A 23916-nucleotide genomic window follows, 5' to 3' on the forward strand; every position below is an offset into this window, starting at 1 on the left:
TAGCGTCTTACGGTCGGATGCCAAGCAGTTGCCATACTGATACAGTCAGTTAAAAACTTCTTAGGGATTGGTGTCCCTTCCACGGGATGGTTGAGCTAACGTAGGCGATTAGCAATTAGCTATGAGCTTGTGAGTAAAAATACAATTTCCCAGGACATAGACATATCTGATATTGGCAGAAAGCTTAAATTCTTGTTAATCAATCTGCACTGTCCAATTTACAGTAGCTATTACAGTGAAATAATAGCACAACATTTTGAACAGAAATTTAATGACTCATTGGATCAGTCTAAAACTTAGCACATACACTGATGCCATCTAGTGGACAAAATCTATATTGCACCTGGGCTGGAATAATACATTTTTGCCTTTCTCTTGCATTTCAAAGATGATGGGGAAAAAATACAAAGAAAACACAGTTTTTGATAGATCCTTAGTGTTGTGGACACCGAGGAACTTGAAGCTCTTGACCCGCTCCACCACAGCCCCATCGATGTGAATGGGGGCGTGCTCGGCCCTCCGTTTCCTGTAGTCCACGATCAGCTGCTTTGTTTTTACTGACATTGAGGGAGAGGTTGCTGTCCTGGTCCTGAGCAAAAAAAAATGATATGACTAGACACGGGACTTTTATTTTGAAATTTCTGTGTTGCCACTATTACTGCTCCTCTCGTTTGTATCGTCACAGGAATTAGCAACACGGAGGCTAGATAGCTGTCTACAACTGTTTAAACAGCTGAAATGGTGAGTTCAAAATGAAAGAAGAAGTAGCACGTAACTATTTAACTTATACATAAATAGAGATGTACTAAAGCCAAGGTATTGTCATCCTCTGGCCCTTTCGTTATTTTTTCTTATATTTCTTGGCTAACGGCTAGCTAGTCTAGTATAACGTTATCAGCACAGGTCGGAGGCCCTGGCTGGAACCCCACTGTTCTTCCTAAATTGGTAGATAGTTTTGATTCGTGGCAATTGGCTAGAGTGGCGGTTATCTCGTTTCCCACTGTAACTATTATCCCCGCAAGCTGAACATTTAGTTACACATAAAGCATTAGCTAGATGGCGAATGTTAACTAGTTACTGGCTCATCGTCTTGTCTGGACGTCACGAGAAATGTTGACTGCTGAACGTTAGCTGTCAAGCGTGCGATTTGCCTTTAGCCCATGGCACTTCTAACGGAATTAGTCTTCACAATGTCATGTTTCATGACATTATGTAATTTAGCTAACTAGCCAAAACACCCATCTGTTAGCTAGCTAAGTAATTATCAAAGTCCCATAACTTAACGTAGCCCCATGGGAAATATATCTGACTCGGTACCTACTGGGGTAGTTCTTGCAGAAACTATTTTTAAAAATAGCTCCGCCATTTCCTGGTTGCGAAAACATTCTAATAGTTCGCCTAATTTCAGTTTGTGACAAAACAAGCCAAGTATAGTGTAGAGAGTAATTGTAAAACGTTGTGAAATATATTTTCCATATCCAAAAATATTGTATTTTCAGCTGTTTGAAGCTGGTGTACAAACCCGAAAGTAAAATACGCAAAAACAAAACTTGACGGGGAAGCATAGAAATAGCACACACAGAACAGATAGACAGTTTCTTAAACTTGCTTTCAATGCGAATGACAGATGACAGACCCCCCCCCCCCCCCCCCCCCCCCAAGCAATAAGACTGCTGACCAGTAAATCAAATGGCTACCCAGGCTTATTTTCTTTGCACTGACTCTCTTGCACAGGCTCAATGTACACACTGGACTCTAACCGCACACTCACACATACTACACTGACACTCCAACACACACACAAAACGCACACATATGCATGCATATTTACGCCACATACGTATACATTCACATTCCTTCACACTCTTCACATAAGCTGATGCTACTCTCAAATCAAATTTTATTGGTCACATACATAGAAGATGTTATTGCACATGTAGTGAAATGCTTGTGTTTTTAGCTCCAACAGTGCAGTAATATCTAACAATTTCTCAATACACACACTACATTAATCTAAAGTAAGGAATGGAATTAAGAATATATAAATTAGAGGCCGACCGATTATGATTTTAACACTGATACCGATTATTGGAGGACCAAAAAAAGCCAATAGCAATTAAATTGGCCGATTTTTATTTATTTATTTGTAATAATGATAATTACAACAATACTGAATGAACACTTATTTTAACTTAATATAATACATCAATTAAATCAATTTAGCCTCAAATAAATAATGAAACATGTTCAATTTGGTTTAAATAATGCAAAAAAGTGTTGGAGAGGAAAGTAAAAGTGCAATATGTGCCATGTAAGAAAGCTAATGTTTAAGTTCCTTGCTCAGAACATGAGAACATATGAAAGCTGGTGGTTCCTTTTAACATGAGTCTTCAATATTCCCAGGTAAGAAGTTTTAGGTTGTAGTTATTATAGGAATTATAGGACTATTTCTCTCTATACGATTTGTATTTCATATATCTTTGACTATTGGATGTTCTTGTAGGCACTTTAGTATTGCCAGTGTAACAGTATAGCTTCCACCCCTCTCCTCGCCGCTACCTGGGCTCGAACCAGGAACACATCGACAACAGCCACCCTCTAAGCAGCGTTACCCATGCAGAGTAAGGGGAACAACTACTTCCAAGTCTCAGAGCGAGTGACGTTTGAAACGCTATTAGCGCTCACCCCGCTAACTAGCTAGCCATTTCACATCGGTTACACCAGCCAAATCTCGGGAGTTGATAGGTTTGAAGTCATAAACAGCGCAATGCTTGAAGCATTGCGAAGAGCTACTGGGAAAATGCACGAAAGTGCTGTTTGAATGAATGCTTACGAACCTGCTGGTGCCTACCATCGCTCAGTCAGACTGCTCTATCAAATCATAGACTTAATTATAACATAACACACAGAAATAAGAGCCTTAGATCATTAATATGGTCAAATCCGGAAACTATCATTTAGAAAACAAAACGTTTATTCTTTCAGTGAAATACGGAACCGTTCTGTATTTTGTCTAATGGGTGGCATCCCTAAGTCTAAATATTGCTGTTACATTGCACAACCTTCAATGTTATGTCACAATTACGTAAAATTCTGGCAAATTAGTTCGCAATGAGCCAGGCGGTCCAAACTGTTGCATATACCCTGACCCTGCGTGCAATGAACGCAAGAGAAGTGACACAATTTCACCTGGTTAATATTGCCTGCTAACCTGGATTTCTTTTAGCTAAATATGCAGGTTTAAAAATATATACTTCTGTGAATTGATTTTAAGAAAGGCATTGATGTTTATGGTTAGGTACACGTTGGAGCAACGACAGTCCTTTTTCGCGAATTCGCACCGCATCGATTATATGCAATGCAGGACATGCTAGATAAACTAGTAATATCATCAACCATGTGTAGTTATAACTAGTGATTATGATTGTTTGTGTTTTATAAGATAAGTTTAATGCTAGCTAGCAACTTACCTCGGCTTCTTACTGCATTCGCGTAACAGGCAGGCTCCTCGTGAGGCAGGTGGTTAGAGCGTTGGACTAGTTAACCGTAAGGTTGCAAGATTGAATCCCTGAGCTGACAAGGTAAAAATCTGTCGTTCTGCCCCTGAACAAGGCAGTTAACCCACCGTTCCTAGGCCGTCATTGAAAATAAGAATGTGTTCTTAACTGACTTGCCAAGTTAAATAAAGGTGTAAAAAAATATATATCAAAGTCGGCATCCAAAAATAACAATTACCGATTGTTATGAAAACTTGAAATCGGCCCTAATTAATCAGCCATTCCGATTAATCGGTCGACCTCTAATATAAATATCTGGATGAGAAATGTCAGAGCGGCATAGACTAAGATACAGCAGAATAGAATACAGTATATACAGTTGAAGTCGGAAGTTTACATACCCTTAGGTTGGAGTTATTAAAACTATTTTTTCAACCACTCCACACATTTCTTGTTAACAAACTATAGTTTTGGCAAGTCGGTTACGACATCTACTTTGTGCATGACACAAGTAATTTTTCCAACGATTTTTTACAGACAGAATATTTCACTTATAATTCACTGTATCACAATTCCAGTGGGTCATAAGTTTACATACACTAAGTTGACTGTGCTTTTAACCAGCTTGGAAGATTCCAGAATATGATGTCATGGCATTAGAAGCTTCTGATAGGCTAATTGACATCATTTGAGTCAATTGGAGGTGTACCTGTGAATGTATTTCAAGGCCTACCTTCAAACTCAGTGCCTCTTTGCTTGACATCATCGGAAAATCAAAAGCCAAGACCTCAGTTTTTTTTTTTTTTGACCTCCACAAGTCTGGTTCATCCTTGGGAGCAATTTCCAAATGCCTGACGGTACCACGATCATCTGTACAAACAATAGTATGCAAGTGTAAACATCATGGGACCACACAGCCGTCATACTGCTCAGGAAGGAGACGTGTTCTGTCTCCTAGAGATAAACGTACTTTGGTGCGAAAAGTGCAAATCAATCCCAGAACAACAGCAAAGGACTTTGTGAAGATGCTGGCGGAAACAAGTACAAAAGTATCTTTTTCCACAGTAAAACGAGTCCTATGTCAACATTAACCTAAAAGGCCGCTCAGCAAGGAAGAAGCCACTGCTCCAAAACCGCCATAAAAGAAGCCAGACTACCGTTTGCAACTGCACTTGGGGACAAATATCATACTTTTTGGAGAAATGTCCTCTGGTCTGATGAAACAAAAATAGAACTGTTTAGCCATAATGACCATCGTTATGTTTGGAGGAAAAAGGGTGAGGCTTGCAAGCCGAAGAACACCATCCCAACCGTGAAGCACAGGGGTGGCAGCATCATGTTGTGGGGGTGCTTTGCTGCAGGAGGGACTGGTGCACTTCACAAAATAGATGGCTTCATGAGAGAGAAATTATGTCTTGATGTTGCTTTAATATCCACATCAGTCAGGAAGTTAAAGCTTGGTCGCAAATGGGTTTTCCAAATGGACAATGACCCCAAGCATACTTCCAAAGTTGTGGCAAAATGGCTTAAGGACAACAAAGTCCTTGGAGTGGCCATCACAAAGCCCTGACCTCAATCCTATAGAAAATTTGTGGGCGAAACTGAAAAAGCATGTGCGAGCAAGGAGCCCTGACTCAGTTACACCAGCTCTGTCAGGCGGAATGGGCCAAAATTCATCTAACTTATTGTGGGAAGCTTTTGGAAGGCTACCCGAAATGTTTGACCCAAGTTAAACAATTTAAAGGCATTGCTACCAAATACTAATTGAGTGTATGTAAACTTCTGACCCACCATGGAAATGTGATGAAATAAATCATTCTCTCTACTATTATTCTTACATTTCACATTCTTAAAATAAAATGGTGATCCTAACTGACCTAAGATAGGGAATTTGTACTAGGATTAAATGTCAGGAATTGTGAAAAACTGAGTTTAAATGTATTTGGCAAGGTGTATGTAAACTTCCGACTTCAACTGTACATATGAGATGAGTAATGCAAAATATGTAAACATTATTACAGTGACTAGTGTTCCATTATTAAAGTGATTGCAAGTCTATGTATATAGGGCAGCAGCTTCTAGTTTGCTAGTGATGGCTATTTACCCTTGAGATGGAAGCTGTTTTTCAGTCTCTCGGTCCCAGCTTTGATGCACCTGTACTGAACTCGCCTTCTGCATGATAGCAGGGTGAACAGGCAGTGGCTCAAGTGGTTGTTGTCCTTGATGGTCTTTTTGGCTTTCCTGTGACATTGGGTGCTGTAGGTGTCCTGGAGGGCAGGTAGTTTGCCCCCGGTGATGCGTTTGGCAGACCGCACCACCAACTGGAGAGCCCTGCGGTTGCGGGTGTTGCAGTTGCCATACCAGGTGGTGATACAGCCAAACAGGTTGCTCTCAATTGTGCATCTGTAAAAGTTTGACGGTTTTAGGTGTCAAGCTGTTTATTATCTATGTATAGCCACTTTACCCCTACCTTCATGTAAATATTACCTCAATTACCTTGACTAACCGGTACCCCTGCACATGGACTCTACCAGGACTGTGTTAAAACGGGTTTAAACAGTGTACAGTTAGTGTGTATTTTGTATTTGTGAAATTATTTTCATGTAGTATGAAAGTAGAGGGATTTATATTTCTAGAGAATTGATTCTTGTTTAGTTGGAGTATTTGGCTGTTTTGGCTTCCAAAGTCAATTCAACCTTCAAGTAGAACATGTAACGCCCTTGGACTAAGGAGTAATGTTAAGCTCCTTTAGTCCATTATTGAGAGAGTTATTTCTGATTATATTTGCCTTTGAGTTTATTGTAAATTCTTCCTGTTTTTCAGAGTTTCCTGGGTGGTTTATTTGGTCCTGTGTGTGAAATTGATGTCCTACTCAATGATGCAGAGACTAGGAAGAAAGCAGAACTCAAGACAGAGGATGGGAAAGTGGAGAATAACTATTTATTTTATGACGGAGAATCGGTCTCTGGGAAGGTGAGCATTGCACACACGCACATTAGGGTTTCCGTTAGGACATTGTCAAACATTTGCCAAAATACGGAAATCTAGGAAATATATAGTCGGCTATGAATAATATGGATGAGAACTCTCTTGGTAGATAGTGTGGTCAACAGATTATCATAAGGTACTCTACCTCAGGTAAGCAATACCTCAAGACTTCTTTAATATTAGACATCACGCACCAGCTATTATTGACAGATAGACACACACCCCCACCCCTCATCTTACCAGACGTAGCTTCTCTGTCCTGCCGATGCATGGAAAATAACGCCAGCTCTATATTAACCGTGTCGTCGTTCAGCCACGACTCGATGAAACATAAGATATTACAGTTTTTAATGTCCCTTTAGTAGGATAATCTTGATCGTAGGTCATCCATTTTGTTCTCCAATGATTGTACGTTGGCCAATAGAACGAATGGCAGTGGAGGTTTACTCACTCGCCTACGAATTCTCAGAAGGCAGCCTGACCTCCGTCCCCTTTTTCTCCATCTTTTCTTAACCTCTAGCGTCGCGCAAACCCGTATCCGGGAGCGTAATCATAACCTCAAGCTCATTACCATAACGCAACGTTAACTATTCATGAAAATCGCAAATGAAATGAAAGAAATATATTGACTCACAAGCTTAGCCTTTTGTTAACAACACTGTCATCTCAGATTTTCTAAATATGCTTTTCAACCATAGCTACACAAGCATTTGTGTAAGAGTATTGATAGCTAGCATAGCATTAAGCCTAGCATTCAGCAGGCAACATTTTCACAAAAACAAGAAAAGCATTCAAATAAAATTATTTACTTTGAAGAACTTCGGATGTTTTCAATGAGGAGACTCTCAGTTAGATAGCAAATGTTATTTTTTTCCAAAAAGATTATTTGTGAAGGAGAAATCGCTCCGTTTTGTTCATCACGTTTGGCTAAGAAAAAAAAAACGAAAATTCAGTCATTACAACGCCAAACTTTTTTCCAAATTAACTCCATAATATCGACAGAAACATGGCAAACGTTGTTTAGAATCAATCCTCAAGGTGTTTTCACATATCTATTCGATGATAAATCATTTGTGGCAGTTGGGTTTCTCCTCGGAAGCAAACAGAAAAATACATGCAGCTGGAGATTACGCAATAATTGCGACGGAGGACACCAAGCGGCCACCTGGTAAATGTAGTTTCTTATGGTCAATCTTCCAATGATATGCCTACAAATACGTCACAATGCTGTCGACACTATGGGGAAACGACAGAAAGTCTAAGCTCATTCGTGACCCATATAAGGACTCATTGAAACACAGCGCCTTCAAAATCTGGGGGTACTTCCTGTTTGAAATTTCATCTTGGTTTTGCCTGTAGCATCAGTTCTGTGGCACTCACAGACAATATCTTTGCAGATTTGGAAATGTCAGAGTGTTTTCTTTCCAAAGCTGTCAATTATATGCATAGTAATGTCATATGCATAGTCATATGCATGCTAAACTACAGGACTGTTTTGGTAGCACAGCCTGGAATATGTTCCACGATTCCTCCAATGGCATTGAGTATAATACCACCTCAGTCATCGGCTTCAACAGTAAGTGCATCGACGACGTCGTCCCCACAGTGACTGTACGCACATATCCCAACCAGAAGCCATGTATTGATTACAGGCAACATGCACATTGAGCTAAAGGCTAGAGATGCTGCTTTCAAGAAGCAGAACACTAATCCGGACGCTTATAAGAATTCCCGCTATGCCCTCAAACAAACCATTAAATAGGCAAAGCGTCAATACAGGACTAAGATTGAATCCTTCTACACTGGCTCTGAGGCTCGTCGGATGTGGCAGGGCTTGAAAATTGTTACGGACTACAAAGGGAACGTTCGCGCAATGCCATCGGGGGTACGCCAAATAAAAGTTTTTTTTTCTCCATGTTTTCAAGCAGTCCATTTATATTTTCCAACACGGCTATACATTTTGGTAATTAACATCCAATCACATTAACCGTTACTCTATCCCGGGAATTCCACTAATGTATGTAGCCAAACGTAGCTGCTTCTCATTCCGTTTGCTAGAAAATGTATAAATGGTATAAAAAAAAAAGTAAGGCCCATAAACACACATACCAGCTCTACTGGTAGTACTGCTACTACCAGCAGTACTACACCTGCACCTGTCGACGACACAAGTTGTTCTGCTTCCACGAGCACATCCAATGCTAGCATCAGTAATTCTACATTTGTTGTTAGCCCAGCTAGCATGGACACTGACAGTTGTGAATCTGATGCAGTCTAAGAGCTACTGCCCCCTTACCCGGGAAAGCACCGAAAAACAGACAGGGACATTGGACCATTGAAGAGGCGCAAATATGATGAGAACTACATTGATTTGGGGTTCACTTATATTGGGAGTAGTGACTTTCCTCAGCCACAGTGTGTTATATGTGCAAAAGTACTATCTCACAACTCGATGAAATCTTCACTCTTGCACGGACATTTAGAAACAAAACAATTTCCAAAATAATTCACAGGAGTTTTTTGAGCAAGAAAAATACTTCAGAGTAGTAAGACATGTATAAAAGAAACATATCATTAATAAAAAGGATCTGGAAGCGTCTTATATGGTGAGCTACCGAGTGGCTTAGACAGGCAAGCCCCATACTATTGTGGAGGACTTAATTCTTCTTCCTGCTGCTGCAGATATGGCTGGGGAAAAAGGCCCAAAAAACTATACAGACAATGCCTACATCAAACAACACTTTCACGACGCATCTGTGACATGGCAGGAGAAACAATTACTGCTTTGCATACAAGCCAGTGAATTCTATACGTTACAGCTGGATGAGTCAACAGACGTGGTGGGCTTGGCCCAGCTCCTGGTATATGTCCATTACGTTTATAGGGGGTCAATTAAGGAAGACATCCTCTTCTGCAAGCCACTGGAAACCAGGACAACAGGAGAGGATATTTTTAAAATATTGGACAGCTTTGTGACATCAAATGGACTTTGGTGGTCAAGATGTGTTGGTATCTGTACTGATGGCGCAAAAGCCATGACAAGTAGAGGTATCGCGTGTGCAAGCAGTTGCTCCCTACGCCACTTGGGTACACTGCAGCATCCACCGAGAAGCTCTTGCTGCCAAAGGAATGCCTGACATCTTCAAAGATGTTTTGGGCACTACAGTGAAAATGCTTAACTTTGTTAAAGCAAGGCCCTTGAACTCTCGTGTATTTTCTGCACTATGCAATGATATGGGCAGCGACCATGTAACACTTTACAACATACAGAAGTGCGCTGGTTATCAAGGGGCAAAGTATTGACACGTTTTTTTTAACTGAGAGACAAGCTTAAAGTTTTCTTTACTGACCATTATTTTCACTTGTCTGACCGCTTGCATGATGACGAGTTTCTCACACGACTGGCCTATCTGGGTGATGTTTTTTTCTCACCTGAATGATCTGAATCTAGGATTACAGGGACTCTGCGCAACTATATTCAATGTGCGGGACAAAATTGAGGCTATGATTTAAGAAGTTGTAGCTCTATGTCTGCATTAACAAGGACAACACACAGGTCTTTCCATCATTGTATGATTTGTTTTGTGTGCAAATTAACTCAAGCTTAGGGACAATGTCAAATGTGATATAGCGAAGCACCTGAGTGAGTTGGGAGTGCAATTACTCAGGTACTTTCCTGAAACGGATGACACAAACAACTGGATTCGATATCCCTTTCATGCCCTGCCTCCTGTCCACTTACCGATATCTGAACAAAAGAGCCTCATCGAAATTGCAGCAAGCGGTTCTGTGAAAATTGAATTGAATCAGAAGCCACTGACATGTTTCTGGATTGGGCTGCGCTCAGAGTATCCTGTCTTGGCAAATCGCGCTGTTAAGACACTGATGCCCTTTGCAACCACGTACCTACAGTGGGGAGAACAAGTATTTAATACACTGCCGATTTTGCAGGTTTTCCTACTTACAAATCATGTAGAGGTCTGTATTTTTTTTATCATAGGTACACTTCAACTGTGAGAGACGGAATCTAAAACAAAAATCCAGAAAATCACATTGTATGATTTTTAAGTAATTAATTTGCATTTTATTGCATGACATAAGTATTTGATCACCTACCAACCAGTAAGAATTCCGTCTCTCACAGACCTGTTAGTTTTTGTTTAAGAAGCCCTCCTGTTCTCCACGCATCACCTGTATTAACTGCACCTGTTTGAACTCGTTACCTGAATAAAAGACACCTGTCCACACACTCAATCAACAGACTCCAACCTCTCCACAATGGCCAAGACCAGAGAGCTGTGTAAGGACATCAGGGATAAAATTGTAGATCTGCACAAGGCTGGGATGGGCTACAGGACAATAGGCAAGCAGCTTGATGAGAAGGCAACAACTGTTGGTGCAATTATTAGAATATGGAAGTTCAAGATGACAGTCAATCACCCTCGGTCTGGGGCTCCATGCAAGATCTCACCTCGTGGGGCATCAATGATCATGAGGAAGGTGAGGGATCAGCCCAGAACTACACGGCAGGGCCTGGTCAATAACCTGAAGAGAGCTGGGACCACAGTCTCAAAGAAAACCATTAGTAACACACTACGCCGTCATGGATTAAAATCCTGCAGTGAACGCTAGGTCCCCCTGCTCAAGCCAGCGCATGTCCAGGCCCGTCTGAAGTTTGCCAATGACCATCTTGATGATCTTGAGGAGGAATGAGAGAAGGTCATGTGGTCTGATGAGACAAAAATATAGCTTTTTGGTCTAAACTCCACACGCCGTGTTTGGAGGAAGAAGAAGGATGAGTACAACCCCCAAGAACACCATCCCTACCGTGAAGCTTGGAGGTGGAAACATCATTCTTTGGGGTTGCTTTTCTGCAAATGGGACAGGACGACTGCACCGTATTGAGGGGAGGATGGATGGGGCCATGTATCGCGAGACAACAACCTCCTTCCCTCAGTAAGAGCATTGAAGATGGGTCGTGGCTGGGTCTTCCAGCATGACAACGACCCGAAACACACAGCCAGGGCAACTAAGGAGTGGCTCCGTAAGAAGTATCTGAAAGGTCCTAGCCAGTCTCCAGACCTGAACCCAATAGAAAATCTTTGGAGGGAGCTGAAAGTCCGTATTGCCCAGCGACAGCCTTGAAACCTGTAGGATATGGAGAAAGTCTGTATGGAGGAGTGGGCCAAAATCCCTGCTGCAGTGTGTGCAAACCTGGTAAAGAACTAGAGGAAACGTATGATCTCTGTAAATATAAACAAAGGTTTCTGTACCAAATATTAAGTTCTGTTTTTCTGATGTATCAAATACTTAGGTCATGCAATAAAATGCAAATTAATTACTTAAAAAAATCATACAATGTGATTTTCGGGATTTTTGTTTTAGATTCCGTCTCTCACAGTTGAAGTGTACCTATGATAGAAATTACTGACCTCTACAAGCTTTGTAAGTAGGAAAACCTGCAAATTCGGCAGTGTATCAAATACTTGTTCTCCCCACTGTATGTGAGAGTGGATTCTCGGCCCTCACTAGCATTAAAACTAAATACAGGCACAGACTGTGTGTGGAAAATGATTTAAGACTGAGACTCTCTCCAATACAACCCAACATTGCAGAGTTATGTGCATCCTTTCAAGCACACCTTTCTCATTAACCTGTGGTAAGTTATTCACCATTTTTGATGAACAAATAAGGTTTTATATGTAAGATGGCAAAATAAGTCAAAATTATTGACTTATTATTATTTGTGCCCTGGTCCTATAAGAGCTCTTTGTCACAATCCGGCTAATGGGAAGTGACAAACTCTCACTCATTCTTATGCTTAATAAACTTATCGTATAGTGTGTGTGTGTGTGTGTGTGTGGCAGGCTTACAATGATGGCAAAAAAACAACAATTGAGAGTGCCCTGACCCTGGTGGTAGAGGGGGTACGCAGCTTTAGGTTGAATGTTTGAAGAGGTACGGGACTATAAAAAGTTGGGAACCACTTCCCTAGACCCACTCCAATTCGCATACCGCCCCAACAGATCCGCAGATGACTCAATCTCACGCCACATTCCTCTATTCCACATGGACAAAAGGAACGCCTACGTGAGAATGCTGTTCATTGACTACAGCTCAGCATTCAACACCGTAGTGCCCACAAATCTCATCACTAAGCTAAAGACCCTGGAACTAAACACCTCCCTCTGCAATTGGATCCTGGACTTCCTGACGGGCCGCACCCCAGGTGGTAAGGGTAGGCAACAACACGTCTGACACGCTGATCCTCAACACTGGGGCCCGTCAGGGGTACGTGCTTAGTCCCCTCCTGTACTCGTCCTTGTGGCCAAACACAACTCCAACACCATCATTAAGTTTCCTGATGACACAACATAGAGAGGACAACAACCTCCCTCAATGTGAGCATGACAACGGAGCTTATTGTGGACTACAGGAAAAGGCAGGCCGAATGGCCCTCATTAACATCGACGGGGTTGGAGCGGGTCGAGAGTTTCAAGTTCCTTGATGTCTGTATCGCCAACAAACTATCATGGTCCAAACACACCCATTTTTTATTTATTTTACCTTTATTTAACTAGGCAAGTTGGTTAAGAACAAATTCTTATTTTCAATGATGGCCTAGGAACGGTGGGTTAACTGCCTTGTTCAGGGGCTGAACGACGGATTTTTACCTTGTCAGCTCGGGGATTCGATCTTGCAGACTTTCGTTTACTAGTCTCACGCTCTAACCACTAGGCAACCTGCCGCCCCACCAAGACAGTCGTGAAGAGGGCATGACAACACCTTTCCCCCTAAGGAGACTGAAAATATTTGGCATGAGTCCTCAGATCCTCAAAGTTCTACAGCTGCACCATCGAGAGCATCTTTACCGGTTGCATCTCCGCCTGGTATGGCAACTTCTCGGCATCAGACCGTAAGGCACTACAGAGGGTAGTGTGTACGGCACTGGGGCCAAGCTTCCTGCCATCCAGGACCTATATACTAGGCCATCAGAGGATAGCCCAATACATTGTCAAAGGCTCCAGTCACCCAAGTTATAGACTGCTCTTTCTTCTATCGCGCGGTAACGGAGTGCCAAGTCTAGGACCAAAAGGCTTCTTAACAGCTTCTACCCCAAAGCCATAAGACTTCTGATCAGTTAATCAAATGGCCACCCGGACTATTGACATTGACCCCCCCTTGTTTTTACACTGCTGCGACTTGTCGTTCATTATCTATGCATAGTCACTTCACCCCTACCTACATGTACAAATTACTTCGACAAACCTGTAGCCCCGCACATCGACTCTGTACCAGTACCCCCTGTATATAGCCTCGTTAATGTCACTTTATTGATACTCTTTATTTTTTACTTTAGTTTATTTGGTAAATATTTTCTTAACTCTTTCTTGAACTACACTGTTGGTTAAGGGCTTGTAAGTAAGGTCTACCTACACCTGTTGTATTTTGCACATGTGACAAAGTTTAATTTGTAGTGCTGATTTTGGGATGTTTGATTTCTGGTTGTCTTAGTCACCACGTCCACCACTAATAAGCTGAGCTTCTCAGTACTTTTCTTCACCTCACACAGTAAGTCAATGAAGTCTGTATTTTTAACATCCATTGCGAATGACAGGCCTACTGTGAGGAACTATTTGCCTATTTGAAAAATCTTTCCAACAATCAAATCAAACTTTATTTGTCACATGCGCCGAATACAACAGGTCTGCTAGACCTTACCGTGAAATGCTTACTTACAAGCCCTTAACCAACAGTGCAGTTCAAGAAGAGTTAAGAAAATATTTACCAAATAAACTAAAGTTAAAAATAATAAAAAGTAACACTAACATAACAATAACAAGGCTATATACAGGGGGTACCGGTACTGAGTTAGTGTGCGGGGGTACAGGTTAGAGGTAATTTGTACATGTAGGTTGAGGTGAAGTGACTATGCATAGATAATAAACAGCAAGTAGCAGCAGTGTACAAAACAAATGGAGGGGGGGGTCAATGTAATAGTCCGGTGGCCATTTGATTCATTGTTCAGCAGTCTTATGGCTTTGGGGTTAAATCTGTTAAGGAGCCTTTTGGTCCTAGACTTGGCACGCAGAAATCACTTGCCGTGCGGTAGCAGAGAGAACAGTTGATGACTTGGGTGACTGGAGTCTCTGACAATTTTATGGTCTTTCCTCTGACCGCCTATTATATAGGTCCTGGATGGCTGGAAGCTTGGCCCCCTCCTTACGTTGCCATATCAGGCGGTGATGCAACCGGTCAGGATGCTCTCGATGGTGTAGCCGTAGAACCTTTTGAGGATATGGGGACCCATGCCAAATCTTTTCAGTCTCCTGAGGGGGAAAAGGTTTTGTCGTGCCCTCTTAACTGTCTTGGTGTGTTTGGACCATGATAGATTGTTGGTGATGTGGACACCAAGGAACTTAACTCTCGACCCGCACCATTACAGCCCCATTGATGTTAATGGGGGCCTGTTTGTCCTGCCTTTTCCTGTAGTCCACGATCATCTCCTTTGTCTTGCTCATATTGAGGGAGAGGTTGTTGTCCTGGCACCACACTGCCATCTCCCCCTCAATAATCACCAAGCCTCGGTGTGAAAGGGCAAAATATCATCACCTGATGATCCCATATATCCAGTGGAAATGTCATAAAATTTTCCCTTGTGTAAAAAAAGCTGTCCCAAGCTCACTGTCGTAGGAAACTGAGGGCCCAGAATAGGCTAGTTGATACAATGTTGCAAGTTCGCTAGAGACGCTTTGGACCTGACCCAGTTCATTGATTTTGATACGTTGCACTTCACTAGCGACAGCTCAAGTGAAAACAGATAGTAATGGCGGCAGACCGGCTGAGTAGAAAGATTAATGTGATTGAAAGAACCAGAATTGATCAGTATATTCTGTTTTTATTTGTTGTCTTTTTGTATTTTTACTTAATTGGCAATGGAAGTTATAGTCCCACGGCTGAATTGGCCATCTCTGATTTCCATGCGCTCATTTAGGCTATTTAGCCGCAAGTGATCACAGTGTAGCCTATCAATGTGTCCATATGGTAGAGGCTGGTGCTCTCGCAGTAGTTGACTTTTAAATGGTATATTTCATTATTTATTTTGTATTTTACCCCCTTTTTTCTTCCCAATTTCGATCGTTTCTCATTGCTGCAGCTCCCCAACTGGCTCAAGAGGCGAAGGTTGAGTCATGCGTCTTCCGAAACATGACCCGCCTAACCACGCTTCTTAACACCCATCCGCTTAACCCGGAAGCCAGTTACACCGTTCAACTGATGACCGAGGTCAGCCGCCCGGCCTGCAACAAGGAGTTGCTATAATGTGATGAGCCAAGTAAAGCACCCTCGGCCAAACCCTCCCCTAACCTGGATGACGGGTGGCCAATTGTGCACCGCCCTGTGGGACTCCCGATCACGGCCGTTTGTGATACAGCCCGGGATCGAACCCGGGCCTGTAGTGACTCCTCTAGCACTGCAATGCGGTGCCTTAGACCGCTATGCCACTCTGGAGGCCCATATTTTAATTACAATTTAACTAACCATGTGACAATGATTTTGAGAAACAAAAATGTTAATATTGAAATGAAACTGTTATAAGAAAATGCATATCTGAAAATCACAACTGACAAGCAGATCGGTAGAAATGGTTGGATAAATTGTATGCTTCTTCAATCTTGAAACTCACACGGCGCCTAAGAAGCCTTTAAAAAAGAAATGCCTCCACCTTTCTATGGTCGGATTTTCAAGCAAGGTAAGACATGCCTCATAATATGAAGTTCAACATTCAGGTTTCAAACAATTAAGTATGTTTTCAAAATGCATACTGCCTCCAGCTCACATTTTAAAGTGGTGGGTGACGCGTTGATAGTCTGCCAACCTTTTAGTTTTTTCTCCTGGTTAATTTGGCCGGCAACAATTTAATTAATATTTTTTGTTGTTGTCAAAAGCTGGCAATTACCGGTTAATGGAAACCGTGACAAACACACATGGTATGACATTATGATGGCGATCAATGCTGTGCATCGGACTGCCTCCTATGTCAATGTGTGCTATGCCAATTAATGATGTGCAGTTCGCAAATGATTCGTTATTTTTCAACAACTCTTTTTACTGACTTGAGTCATGATGCGTTTTTCTGAGTGACTCGTTTATCCCTGGTGAGACAAAACCGCGACCTGTCAGTGAAGAGCACCTTTTGCCAGTCCTGTCTGGTCCAACAACGGTGGGGTTGGCCCCATAGGCGACGTTGTTGCTGGTGATGTCTGGTGAGGACCTGCCTTACAACAGGCCTACAAGCCCTCAGTCCAGCCTCTCTCAGCCTATTTGCGGACAGTCTGAGCACTGATGGAGAGTGTGCGTTTCTGGTGTAACTCGGGATGTTGTTGTTGCCATCCTGTACCTGTCCTGCAGGTGTGGTGTTTGGATGTACCGATCCTGTGCAGGTGTTGTTACCTGTGGTCTGCCACTGCGAGGACGATCAGCTGTCCGTCCTGTCTCCTTGTAGCGCTGTCTTAGGCATCTCACAGTACGCACATTGCAATTTATTGCCCTGGCCACATCTGCAGTCCTCATGCCTCCTTGCAGCATGCCTAAGGCACGTTCACCCAGATGAGCAGGGACCCTGGGCATCTTTCTTTTGGTGTTTTTCAGAGTCAGTAGAAAGGCCTCCTAAGTTTTCATAACTGTGACCAACATAACTGTGACCTACATAACTTAATTACCTACTGTCTGTAAGCTGTTAGTGTCTTAACGACCGTTCCACAGGTGCATGTTCATTAATTGTTTATGGTTCATTGAACAAGCATGGGAAACTGAAGTTATTTGGATATTTACAAATTATCTTTGAAAGACAGGGTCCTGAAAAAGGGACGTTTCTTTTTTTGCTGAGTTTCCATGCTTTTACATGTTTAGAACTGATAATTTATTGCATGGTGCAAGAATTAATTCAATGAATTGATTTTTGAATATTATGATGAACACAGCTTTATAGAACCAAAACATTCACAGCCTCTGCTCAACGAACTCGAACTCCAGAGCAAATCGTTTTGGGGGCTGCAGTTTGCAAACGATATTCTGCTTATCACCCTCACGGCAGTCAAGCAATGCATTCCGCCAAGAGTCGTACACAATCTTGCCTGGTTGCAGCCACAACTAGACCTCGTTTCAAATGTGTCAAGAAATAGTCTTATTTCTGTGCCTAGCAATCAACAAATGTATGTTGGTCCCATGTTTCATGAGCTGAAATAAAAATCCTGGAGATTTTCCATACGCACAAAAGCTTATTTCTCTCAAATTATGTGCACAAATTTGTTTACATCCCTGTTAGTGAGCATTTCTCTTTTGTCAAGATAATCCATCCACCTGACAGGTGTGACATATCAAGAAGCTGATTAAACGGCATGATCATTACACGTGCACCTTGTGCTGGGTAAAATAAAAGGCCACTCTGATGCAAGAGAATTTGTTAATTTCTCTACCATATGCCACCTCCAACGTCGTTTTAGAGAATTTGCCAGTATCTCCAATTGGCCTCAAAACGGCAGACCACGTGTAACCACGCCAGCCTAGGACCTCCGCATTTGTCTTCATCACCTGCGGGATCGTCTGAGACCAGCCACCCAGACAGCTGATGAAACTGAGGAATATTTCTGTCTGTAATAAAGCCCTTTTGTGGGTAAAAAGTAATTCTGATTGGCTGGGCCTGGCTCCCAAGTTGGTGGGCCTGGCTCCCAAGTTGGTGGGCCTGTGCCCACCCATGGCTGCGCTCCCGCCCAGTCATGTGAAATCCATAGATCAATAGGGCCCAATACATTTATTTAAATTGACTGATTTACTTTTATGAACTGTAAATCAGTAAAATCGTTAAATGTTGCGTTTTTATATTTTTGTTCCGTATACATTGTTTAAAGCACGCTTTTACAAGCCTCAGTCACAAATTATATCTCCAATAAACCCCCTACGGTGAACAACATGTGAAGGAGAGGCTTGTAGAAGATTGACTTTCATGTTTTCAGTTCATTGTTAGCAGGTGTGGGGTCCTGCATGCTCTGACTCAAATGAACATAAATGAGTCAAGATTTGTTCTTTTGACTGAACGAGTCGAAAAGATCAGAGACAGTAAAAAGAGCCAAACTTCCCATCACCTATGCCAATACCCGACAACTTGTTTGTTTTCTTTTTAAGGTGAATCTCAATGTGAGGCAGACAGGCAAGAGACTAGAACACCAAGGGATTCGAATTGAGTTTGTTGGGCAGATTGGTGAGTTTATGTTGATTTTATATTTTGATATTATAACCTTGCAGCAGCGCACCACCTCAAACACCAGCCATGCGTTGTTTATTGGTTCACAAACAAAGTGCACTGTCGGTCTCATTTAGGATAAACGGCTTAGCAAACCATGTGCTTGTCATGTGAAAACTACAGTGGACTACACTCCACACCACAGACCCTGGCCGGGTGGCAAAGTGTTTCTGTGAAGACTCCTTGACCATTACTGAGGGTTCAATGTTGTCAAACCAACTGAGGAAGTTTAAGGGAAGCCTTCAAATAACACACTATTTTCTCTGAACGTCTGATCATAGGACAAAAGTTTAAATCTGAATATAGGACAATCTAGGTTATTAGATTCAGGCATACTTCCTTATTTATACATTTGTTCAAATTAATGCGTCCCTCAGTACAACAGATTTGCCTATTGGAAATATTAGGTTCCTGTGTGTGATGAACCTAACATAAGTGTTTAAACTTGTGCTCTGTCTTTCAGAGCTTTTCAGTGATAAAAGCAACACGCATGAATTTGTGAACCTGGTAAAGGAGCTTGCCCTGCCAGGGGAGTTGACTCAGAATCGAAGCTACGACTTTGAGTTCATGCAGGTGGAGAAGCCATATGAGTCTTACGTTGGAGCCAACGTCCGACTGAGGTTAGCTCACAATATTCTCTCATACATACCCAGATATTCTCTGCATTGTCCCTGAAACAAACCATTCTATTCACACAGCTTGAGATGATCAGTGAAACTGCATTAGATGGCTTCTTGTCATTGCTACAGCCACCTTGTTATGAATATATGCACTGTGTCATTTGAAGTTAATTTGCATTGTAAGCCAGCCATAACTCCTATTGTTATTTCCTACAGATATTTCCTCAAAGTGACAATAGTGAGGAGACTGTCTGATCTGGTGAAAGAGTATGACCTCATTGTCCATCAGCTGGCCACTTACCCTGATGTGAACAATTCCATCAAGATGGAAGTTGGCATTGAAGACTGTCTACATATAGAGTTTGAATACAACAAGTCCAAGTAAGATGTATACCATGATGAGACATTAATGCATTCAAACACCTTTTAAAAAGCATAGCATAGTAGCACATTCGCGTGTCAAAATCTCTAATCAGATTCAGAATTATAAAAATGTAACTTAATTTCAACCTGACCCTAATCTGTCTTCTCAGATACCACTTGAAAGATGTCATTGTGGGTAAAATCTACTTCCTTCTTGTGAGAATCAAAATCCAGCACATGGAACTTCAGTTGATCAAGAAAGAGATGACTGGAATAGGTGAGATGATGCTTACTTGGGGAGAGAGTTCACTTAAACGGCATAAGGTGTTGCTTTTAGAAAATATATATATATATATATATATACTTTATTTTAAATGATTGAATTCCATATTTTTCTAATTTTTGTGAACCTAAAACTGTCCCTGTAATCTTGGCTTTTGTTTTAAGAACAGTGTGAAGTAGATGTATTTAGTCATGTGAAATTGCTTTCCCAGGTCCTAGCACAACTACTGAGACGGAGACTGTTGCCAAGTATGAGATTATGGACGGAGCCCCTGTGAAAGGTGGGCACAATATGGTGTTGGTGTGAATGTCCCAATATTATGATTTTATCTATTTTATTTTATGTTATTTGACCCCACCAAAGCAGCATAATGTTTTCAGGACTTGTAGTGTACATGGAAATCTCTCTCTTCTGCCATTTGCCATTTAACTTGTTTCAAAATCCTCTTTATGCCTGTTCTTTCCCTCTTAGGAGAGTCTATTCCCATCCGTCTGTTTTTAGCTGGCTACGACCTCACAGCCACCATGAGGGACGTCAACAAGAAGTTCTCTGTGCGGTACTTCCTCAACCTGGTGCTGGTAGATGAGGAGGACAGGAGATACTTCAAACAACAGGTACAGAACCTGAAAGCCAACCTCCATTTACCTACCTGTCTGTCGTACACGGAGTGTACAAAACATTAACAACACCTTCCGAATATTGAGTTGCACACCTCCCTTTTCCCCTTAGAGCAGCCTCAATTTGTCAGGGCATGGATTCTACAAGATGTCAAAAGCATTCCACAGGGATGCTAGCCCATGTTGACTCCAATTGTCTCTAGGTCTCCTCCCCTTCATCTAGGCTGATTGAAGTGGATTTAACAAGTGACATCAATAAGGGATCATAGCTTTCACCTGGTCAGTTCATCATGGAAAGAGCAGGTGTTCTTAATGTTTTGTACACTCAGTGTATCTGGCAGAAACATTACAGCAGTTAATTATTACAGTAGTTTGAATTAGGCCATTATTATTGAAACCAATCATCTTCTCTCAATATGAACATTTTATAATAACTTGAGAGGATCAATCTGACTCTGGTTGACTCTCTATTACCAGGAGATTGTTCTGTGGAGGAAAGCTCCTGAGAAAATAAGGAAACGGAACTTCCACCAACGCTATGAGTCTCCTGAGCCACGGCCGACCCTTACTGCTGAGCAACCCGAAATGTGAAGAGCACTGGAAACAGAAAATGCTGAGAATGTTTCTGATTATGCTTAAAGCAAACAAGGGGGTGCAACTCGACACATGCAAGGTGAAATTAAAGCGCCAGACAGCCATTTAATAGAACTACCTTCTGCAAGGTTACAGTCTCTTGCTGCTACACCTGAATGGGCTGGGTCTACTCTGCTGGCCGCAGCAAGCACTCTTGTTAGCTTACTGTATGGACTCGTCTGTTTGACACACATTATAAAGCACTGGAATGGGAGCTACCATTTCTTTTATATTGCAAAAACGTTTGACCTACCCTTCCTGTAAAATATGCACTTGGTTAGGCTCAACACTGGGGACATGACGTACAATCATACACTACTAGATATTTCAAAGGACGTTCCAGTGCATGTAGGCAGGTCAAATTGAATATGATGGGTTAATGTTGTGTTCAGCGTTGGCTGTAAGGTCAAGCTGTAAGACAATAGGCATGCTTTGAGCTCAAAGGGTGCCGTATTCATAATTCACTGAAATACAGTGAGCTTCAAAAGTATTGGGACAGTGACATTTTTGTTGTTGTTTTGGCTCTGTGCTCCAGCACTTTGGAAATGAAATGATACAGTGACTGTGAGGTTAGTGCAGGCTGTCAGTTTTAATTTGAGGGTATTTTCATCCATAGCAGGGGAACCGTTTAGAAATTACAACACGTTTTGTACATACTTATGTGTATTAAAGTAGTCAAGTTTAGTATTTTCTTATTCTTAGCAGATTATTTTGTGCCCAATAGAAATTAATGGTAAATAATGTATTGTATCATTTTGGAGTCACTTTTATTGCAAATAAGTACATAGTGTTTCTAAACACTTCTACATTAATGTAGATGCTACCATGATTACGGATAGTCCTGAATGAATCGTGAATAATGATGAATGAAAAGGTTAGACACATCTTACCCCCCACAAAAAAATGCTAAGAGGTTAGCATGTCTTGGGGGTATGATTTGTGCATCTAACTTTCTCATTCATAATTTTTCGATTAATTCAGGACTATCTGTAAACATGGTAGTATCCACATTCATGTAGTGTTCAAAAACATTCTATTCTTATTTACAATAATAGTGACTCCAAAATGGCGCAATACATGATTTACCATTCATTTCTATTGGGTACAAAATCTGAAACGCAACCAAAACAAACAGCAAATGCATCCAGCAAGTTTGTAGAGTCACAAGCTTAATGTAATCATTGCGTGCTAGGAATATGGGACCAAATACTAAACTTTTGACTACTTTAATACATAAGTGAATTTGGCCCAATACTTTGTCCCCCCATTTTATGGGACCATGTACAAAAAGTGCTGTACTCTCTAAACAGTTCACCTGATATGGATAAAATACCCTCATATTAAAACACTAACCTCATAGTCATTGTATAATTTCAGATCCAAAGTGATGGAGTACAGAGCCAAAACAGTGTGTCTCTGTCCCAATACTTTTGGAGCTCACTGTATGTAAAATATTTCTATCTCCTAAGTTATTTAGTGTATAACCTGTAGTTTTGTTCTTTTTTTTCTTTTTTCTTTCACTTCTTGTATTTTGTGCTTTTCTTTTTCGAAATACAAATATACTGTATATTAATAAATGCTTTTGCTAGTGTCATTGGATTGAGGCACTACAAAATGCTGTTTAAATAAAATTATTTTGATCAACGGTTAGGTCCTACATGTATATCTGTCCTGTCCTGTTCGATGATGGTTGAATGGGTACTTACATTTATTGTGGTTTTGTCTATATTTAGAGAAGTGCCACTTTACATTTGCATAAGGATACATATTTAAGCTCAGATGAGGCTGTGCTACAATCACGTAACAATGTTGTTATGTCTTCATTTCTGAATACTATACAGGCAATATTATTATTTATTTTTTAGTTAAGTGCCTGTAAGGTCATGAAGAAACTTGTGCCAAATACTGGCCTGACTCACCATTGCATGTTCACCACATTTTATACTGTGTTCAATATGTATCTGACTTGTGTGGACGTTGAACATTTGTATATATCTAGCCTCAGTCTATATCCATCATCAATTAAATTAAATGCAAATTTATACTTATGTATTGGAGTGAGGTCTTTAATACTTTCTCTGATTATTTATTTCAAAGACGATATCATGCCGTTTACCATTGAAAGAAATGGTCACAGTTCCAGTCTAGTTAAGGGGTTTAAGGGGTGGCTCTCCCATAGACACCAATGCAATAGCAGCTGGGTCTGGTCTACTTACATTGACACGTGATATACAGTCAAACTTCCTTCCATGGAGGGCTGAGTGTCTGTGGGTTTTCACTCGGACCCTGTAATTGATTTATGAATTAAGGTCTCTAATTAGTAAAGGAACTCCCCTCACCTGGTTGTCTAGGTCTTAATTGAAAGGAAAAACAAAAAACCTGCAGATATTCAGCCCTCCGTGGAATGAGTTTGACGGCCCTGCTTGTATATGAACTCGGGGGAAAAAAAGAGAAGTGGGATGTCTCGCTTCATGTTCTGTCTCTGCTTTTATTAGTGTTTCCAATTGGTCCCTGCTATCCAGGATCATTAGGACATCTCCATTGATGTTTGAATGTAAAATGGTTGAGTTTAGTTACGGGTTATGGTTAGGGTAATCTCACGTTGCCATACCTC

At 41.3% G+C, this 23916-nt stretch overlaps 1 protein-coding gene across 1 annotated transcript; it reads left to right on the forward strand.

The window, feature by feature from the left end:
- Positions 1 to 583: 583 nt before the first annotated feature.
- Positions 584 to 23350, forward strand: vps26a (VPS26, retromer complex component A). The gene is made up of 9 exons (XM_021580979.2): positions 584 to 741; positions 6321 to 6470; positions 18669 to 18744; positions 19250 to 19406; positions 19623 to 19787; positions 19940 to 20046; positions 20264 to 20332; positions 20524 to 20666; positions 21147 to 23350. The coding sequence occupies exons 1-9, from the start codon at positions 739 to 741 to the stop codon at positions 21258 to 21260; spliced, it is 984 nt and encodes a 327-aa protein (XP_021436654.1). The 5' UTR covers positions 584 to 738; the 3' UTR covers positions 21261 to 23350.
- Positions 23351 to 23916: the final 566 nt, after the last annotated feature.

Source organism: Oncorhynchus mykiss, chromosome 23, assembly GCF_013265735.2.
Source record: "Oncorhynchus mykiss isolate Arlee chromosome 23, USDA_OmykA_1.1, whole genome shotgun sequence".
NCBI lineage: Eukaryota > Metazoa > Chordata > Actinopteri > Salmoniformes > Salmonidae > Oncorhynchus > Oncorhynchus mykiss.

What these genes read in the sequence shown, in the direction of transcription:
- vps26a (XM_021580979.2), top strand. An exon ending in GGAGCCAACGTCCGACTGAG is followed by an intron (nt 19,407 to 19,622) that starts GTTAGCTCACAA and finishes TATTTCCTACAG; the next exon opens with ATATTTCCTCAAAGTGACAA. An exon ending in GGACGGAGCCCCTGTGAAAG is followed by an intron (nt 20,333 to 20,523) that starts GTGGGCACAATA and finishes TTTCCCTCTTAG; the next exon opens with GAGAGTCTATTCCCATCCGT.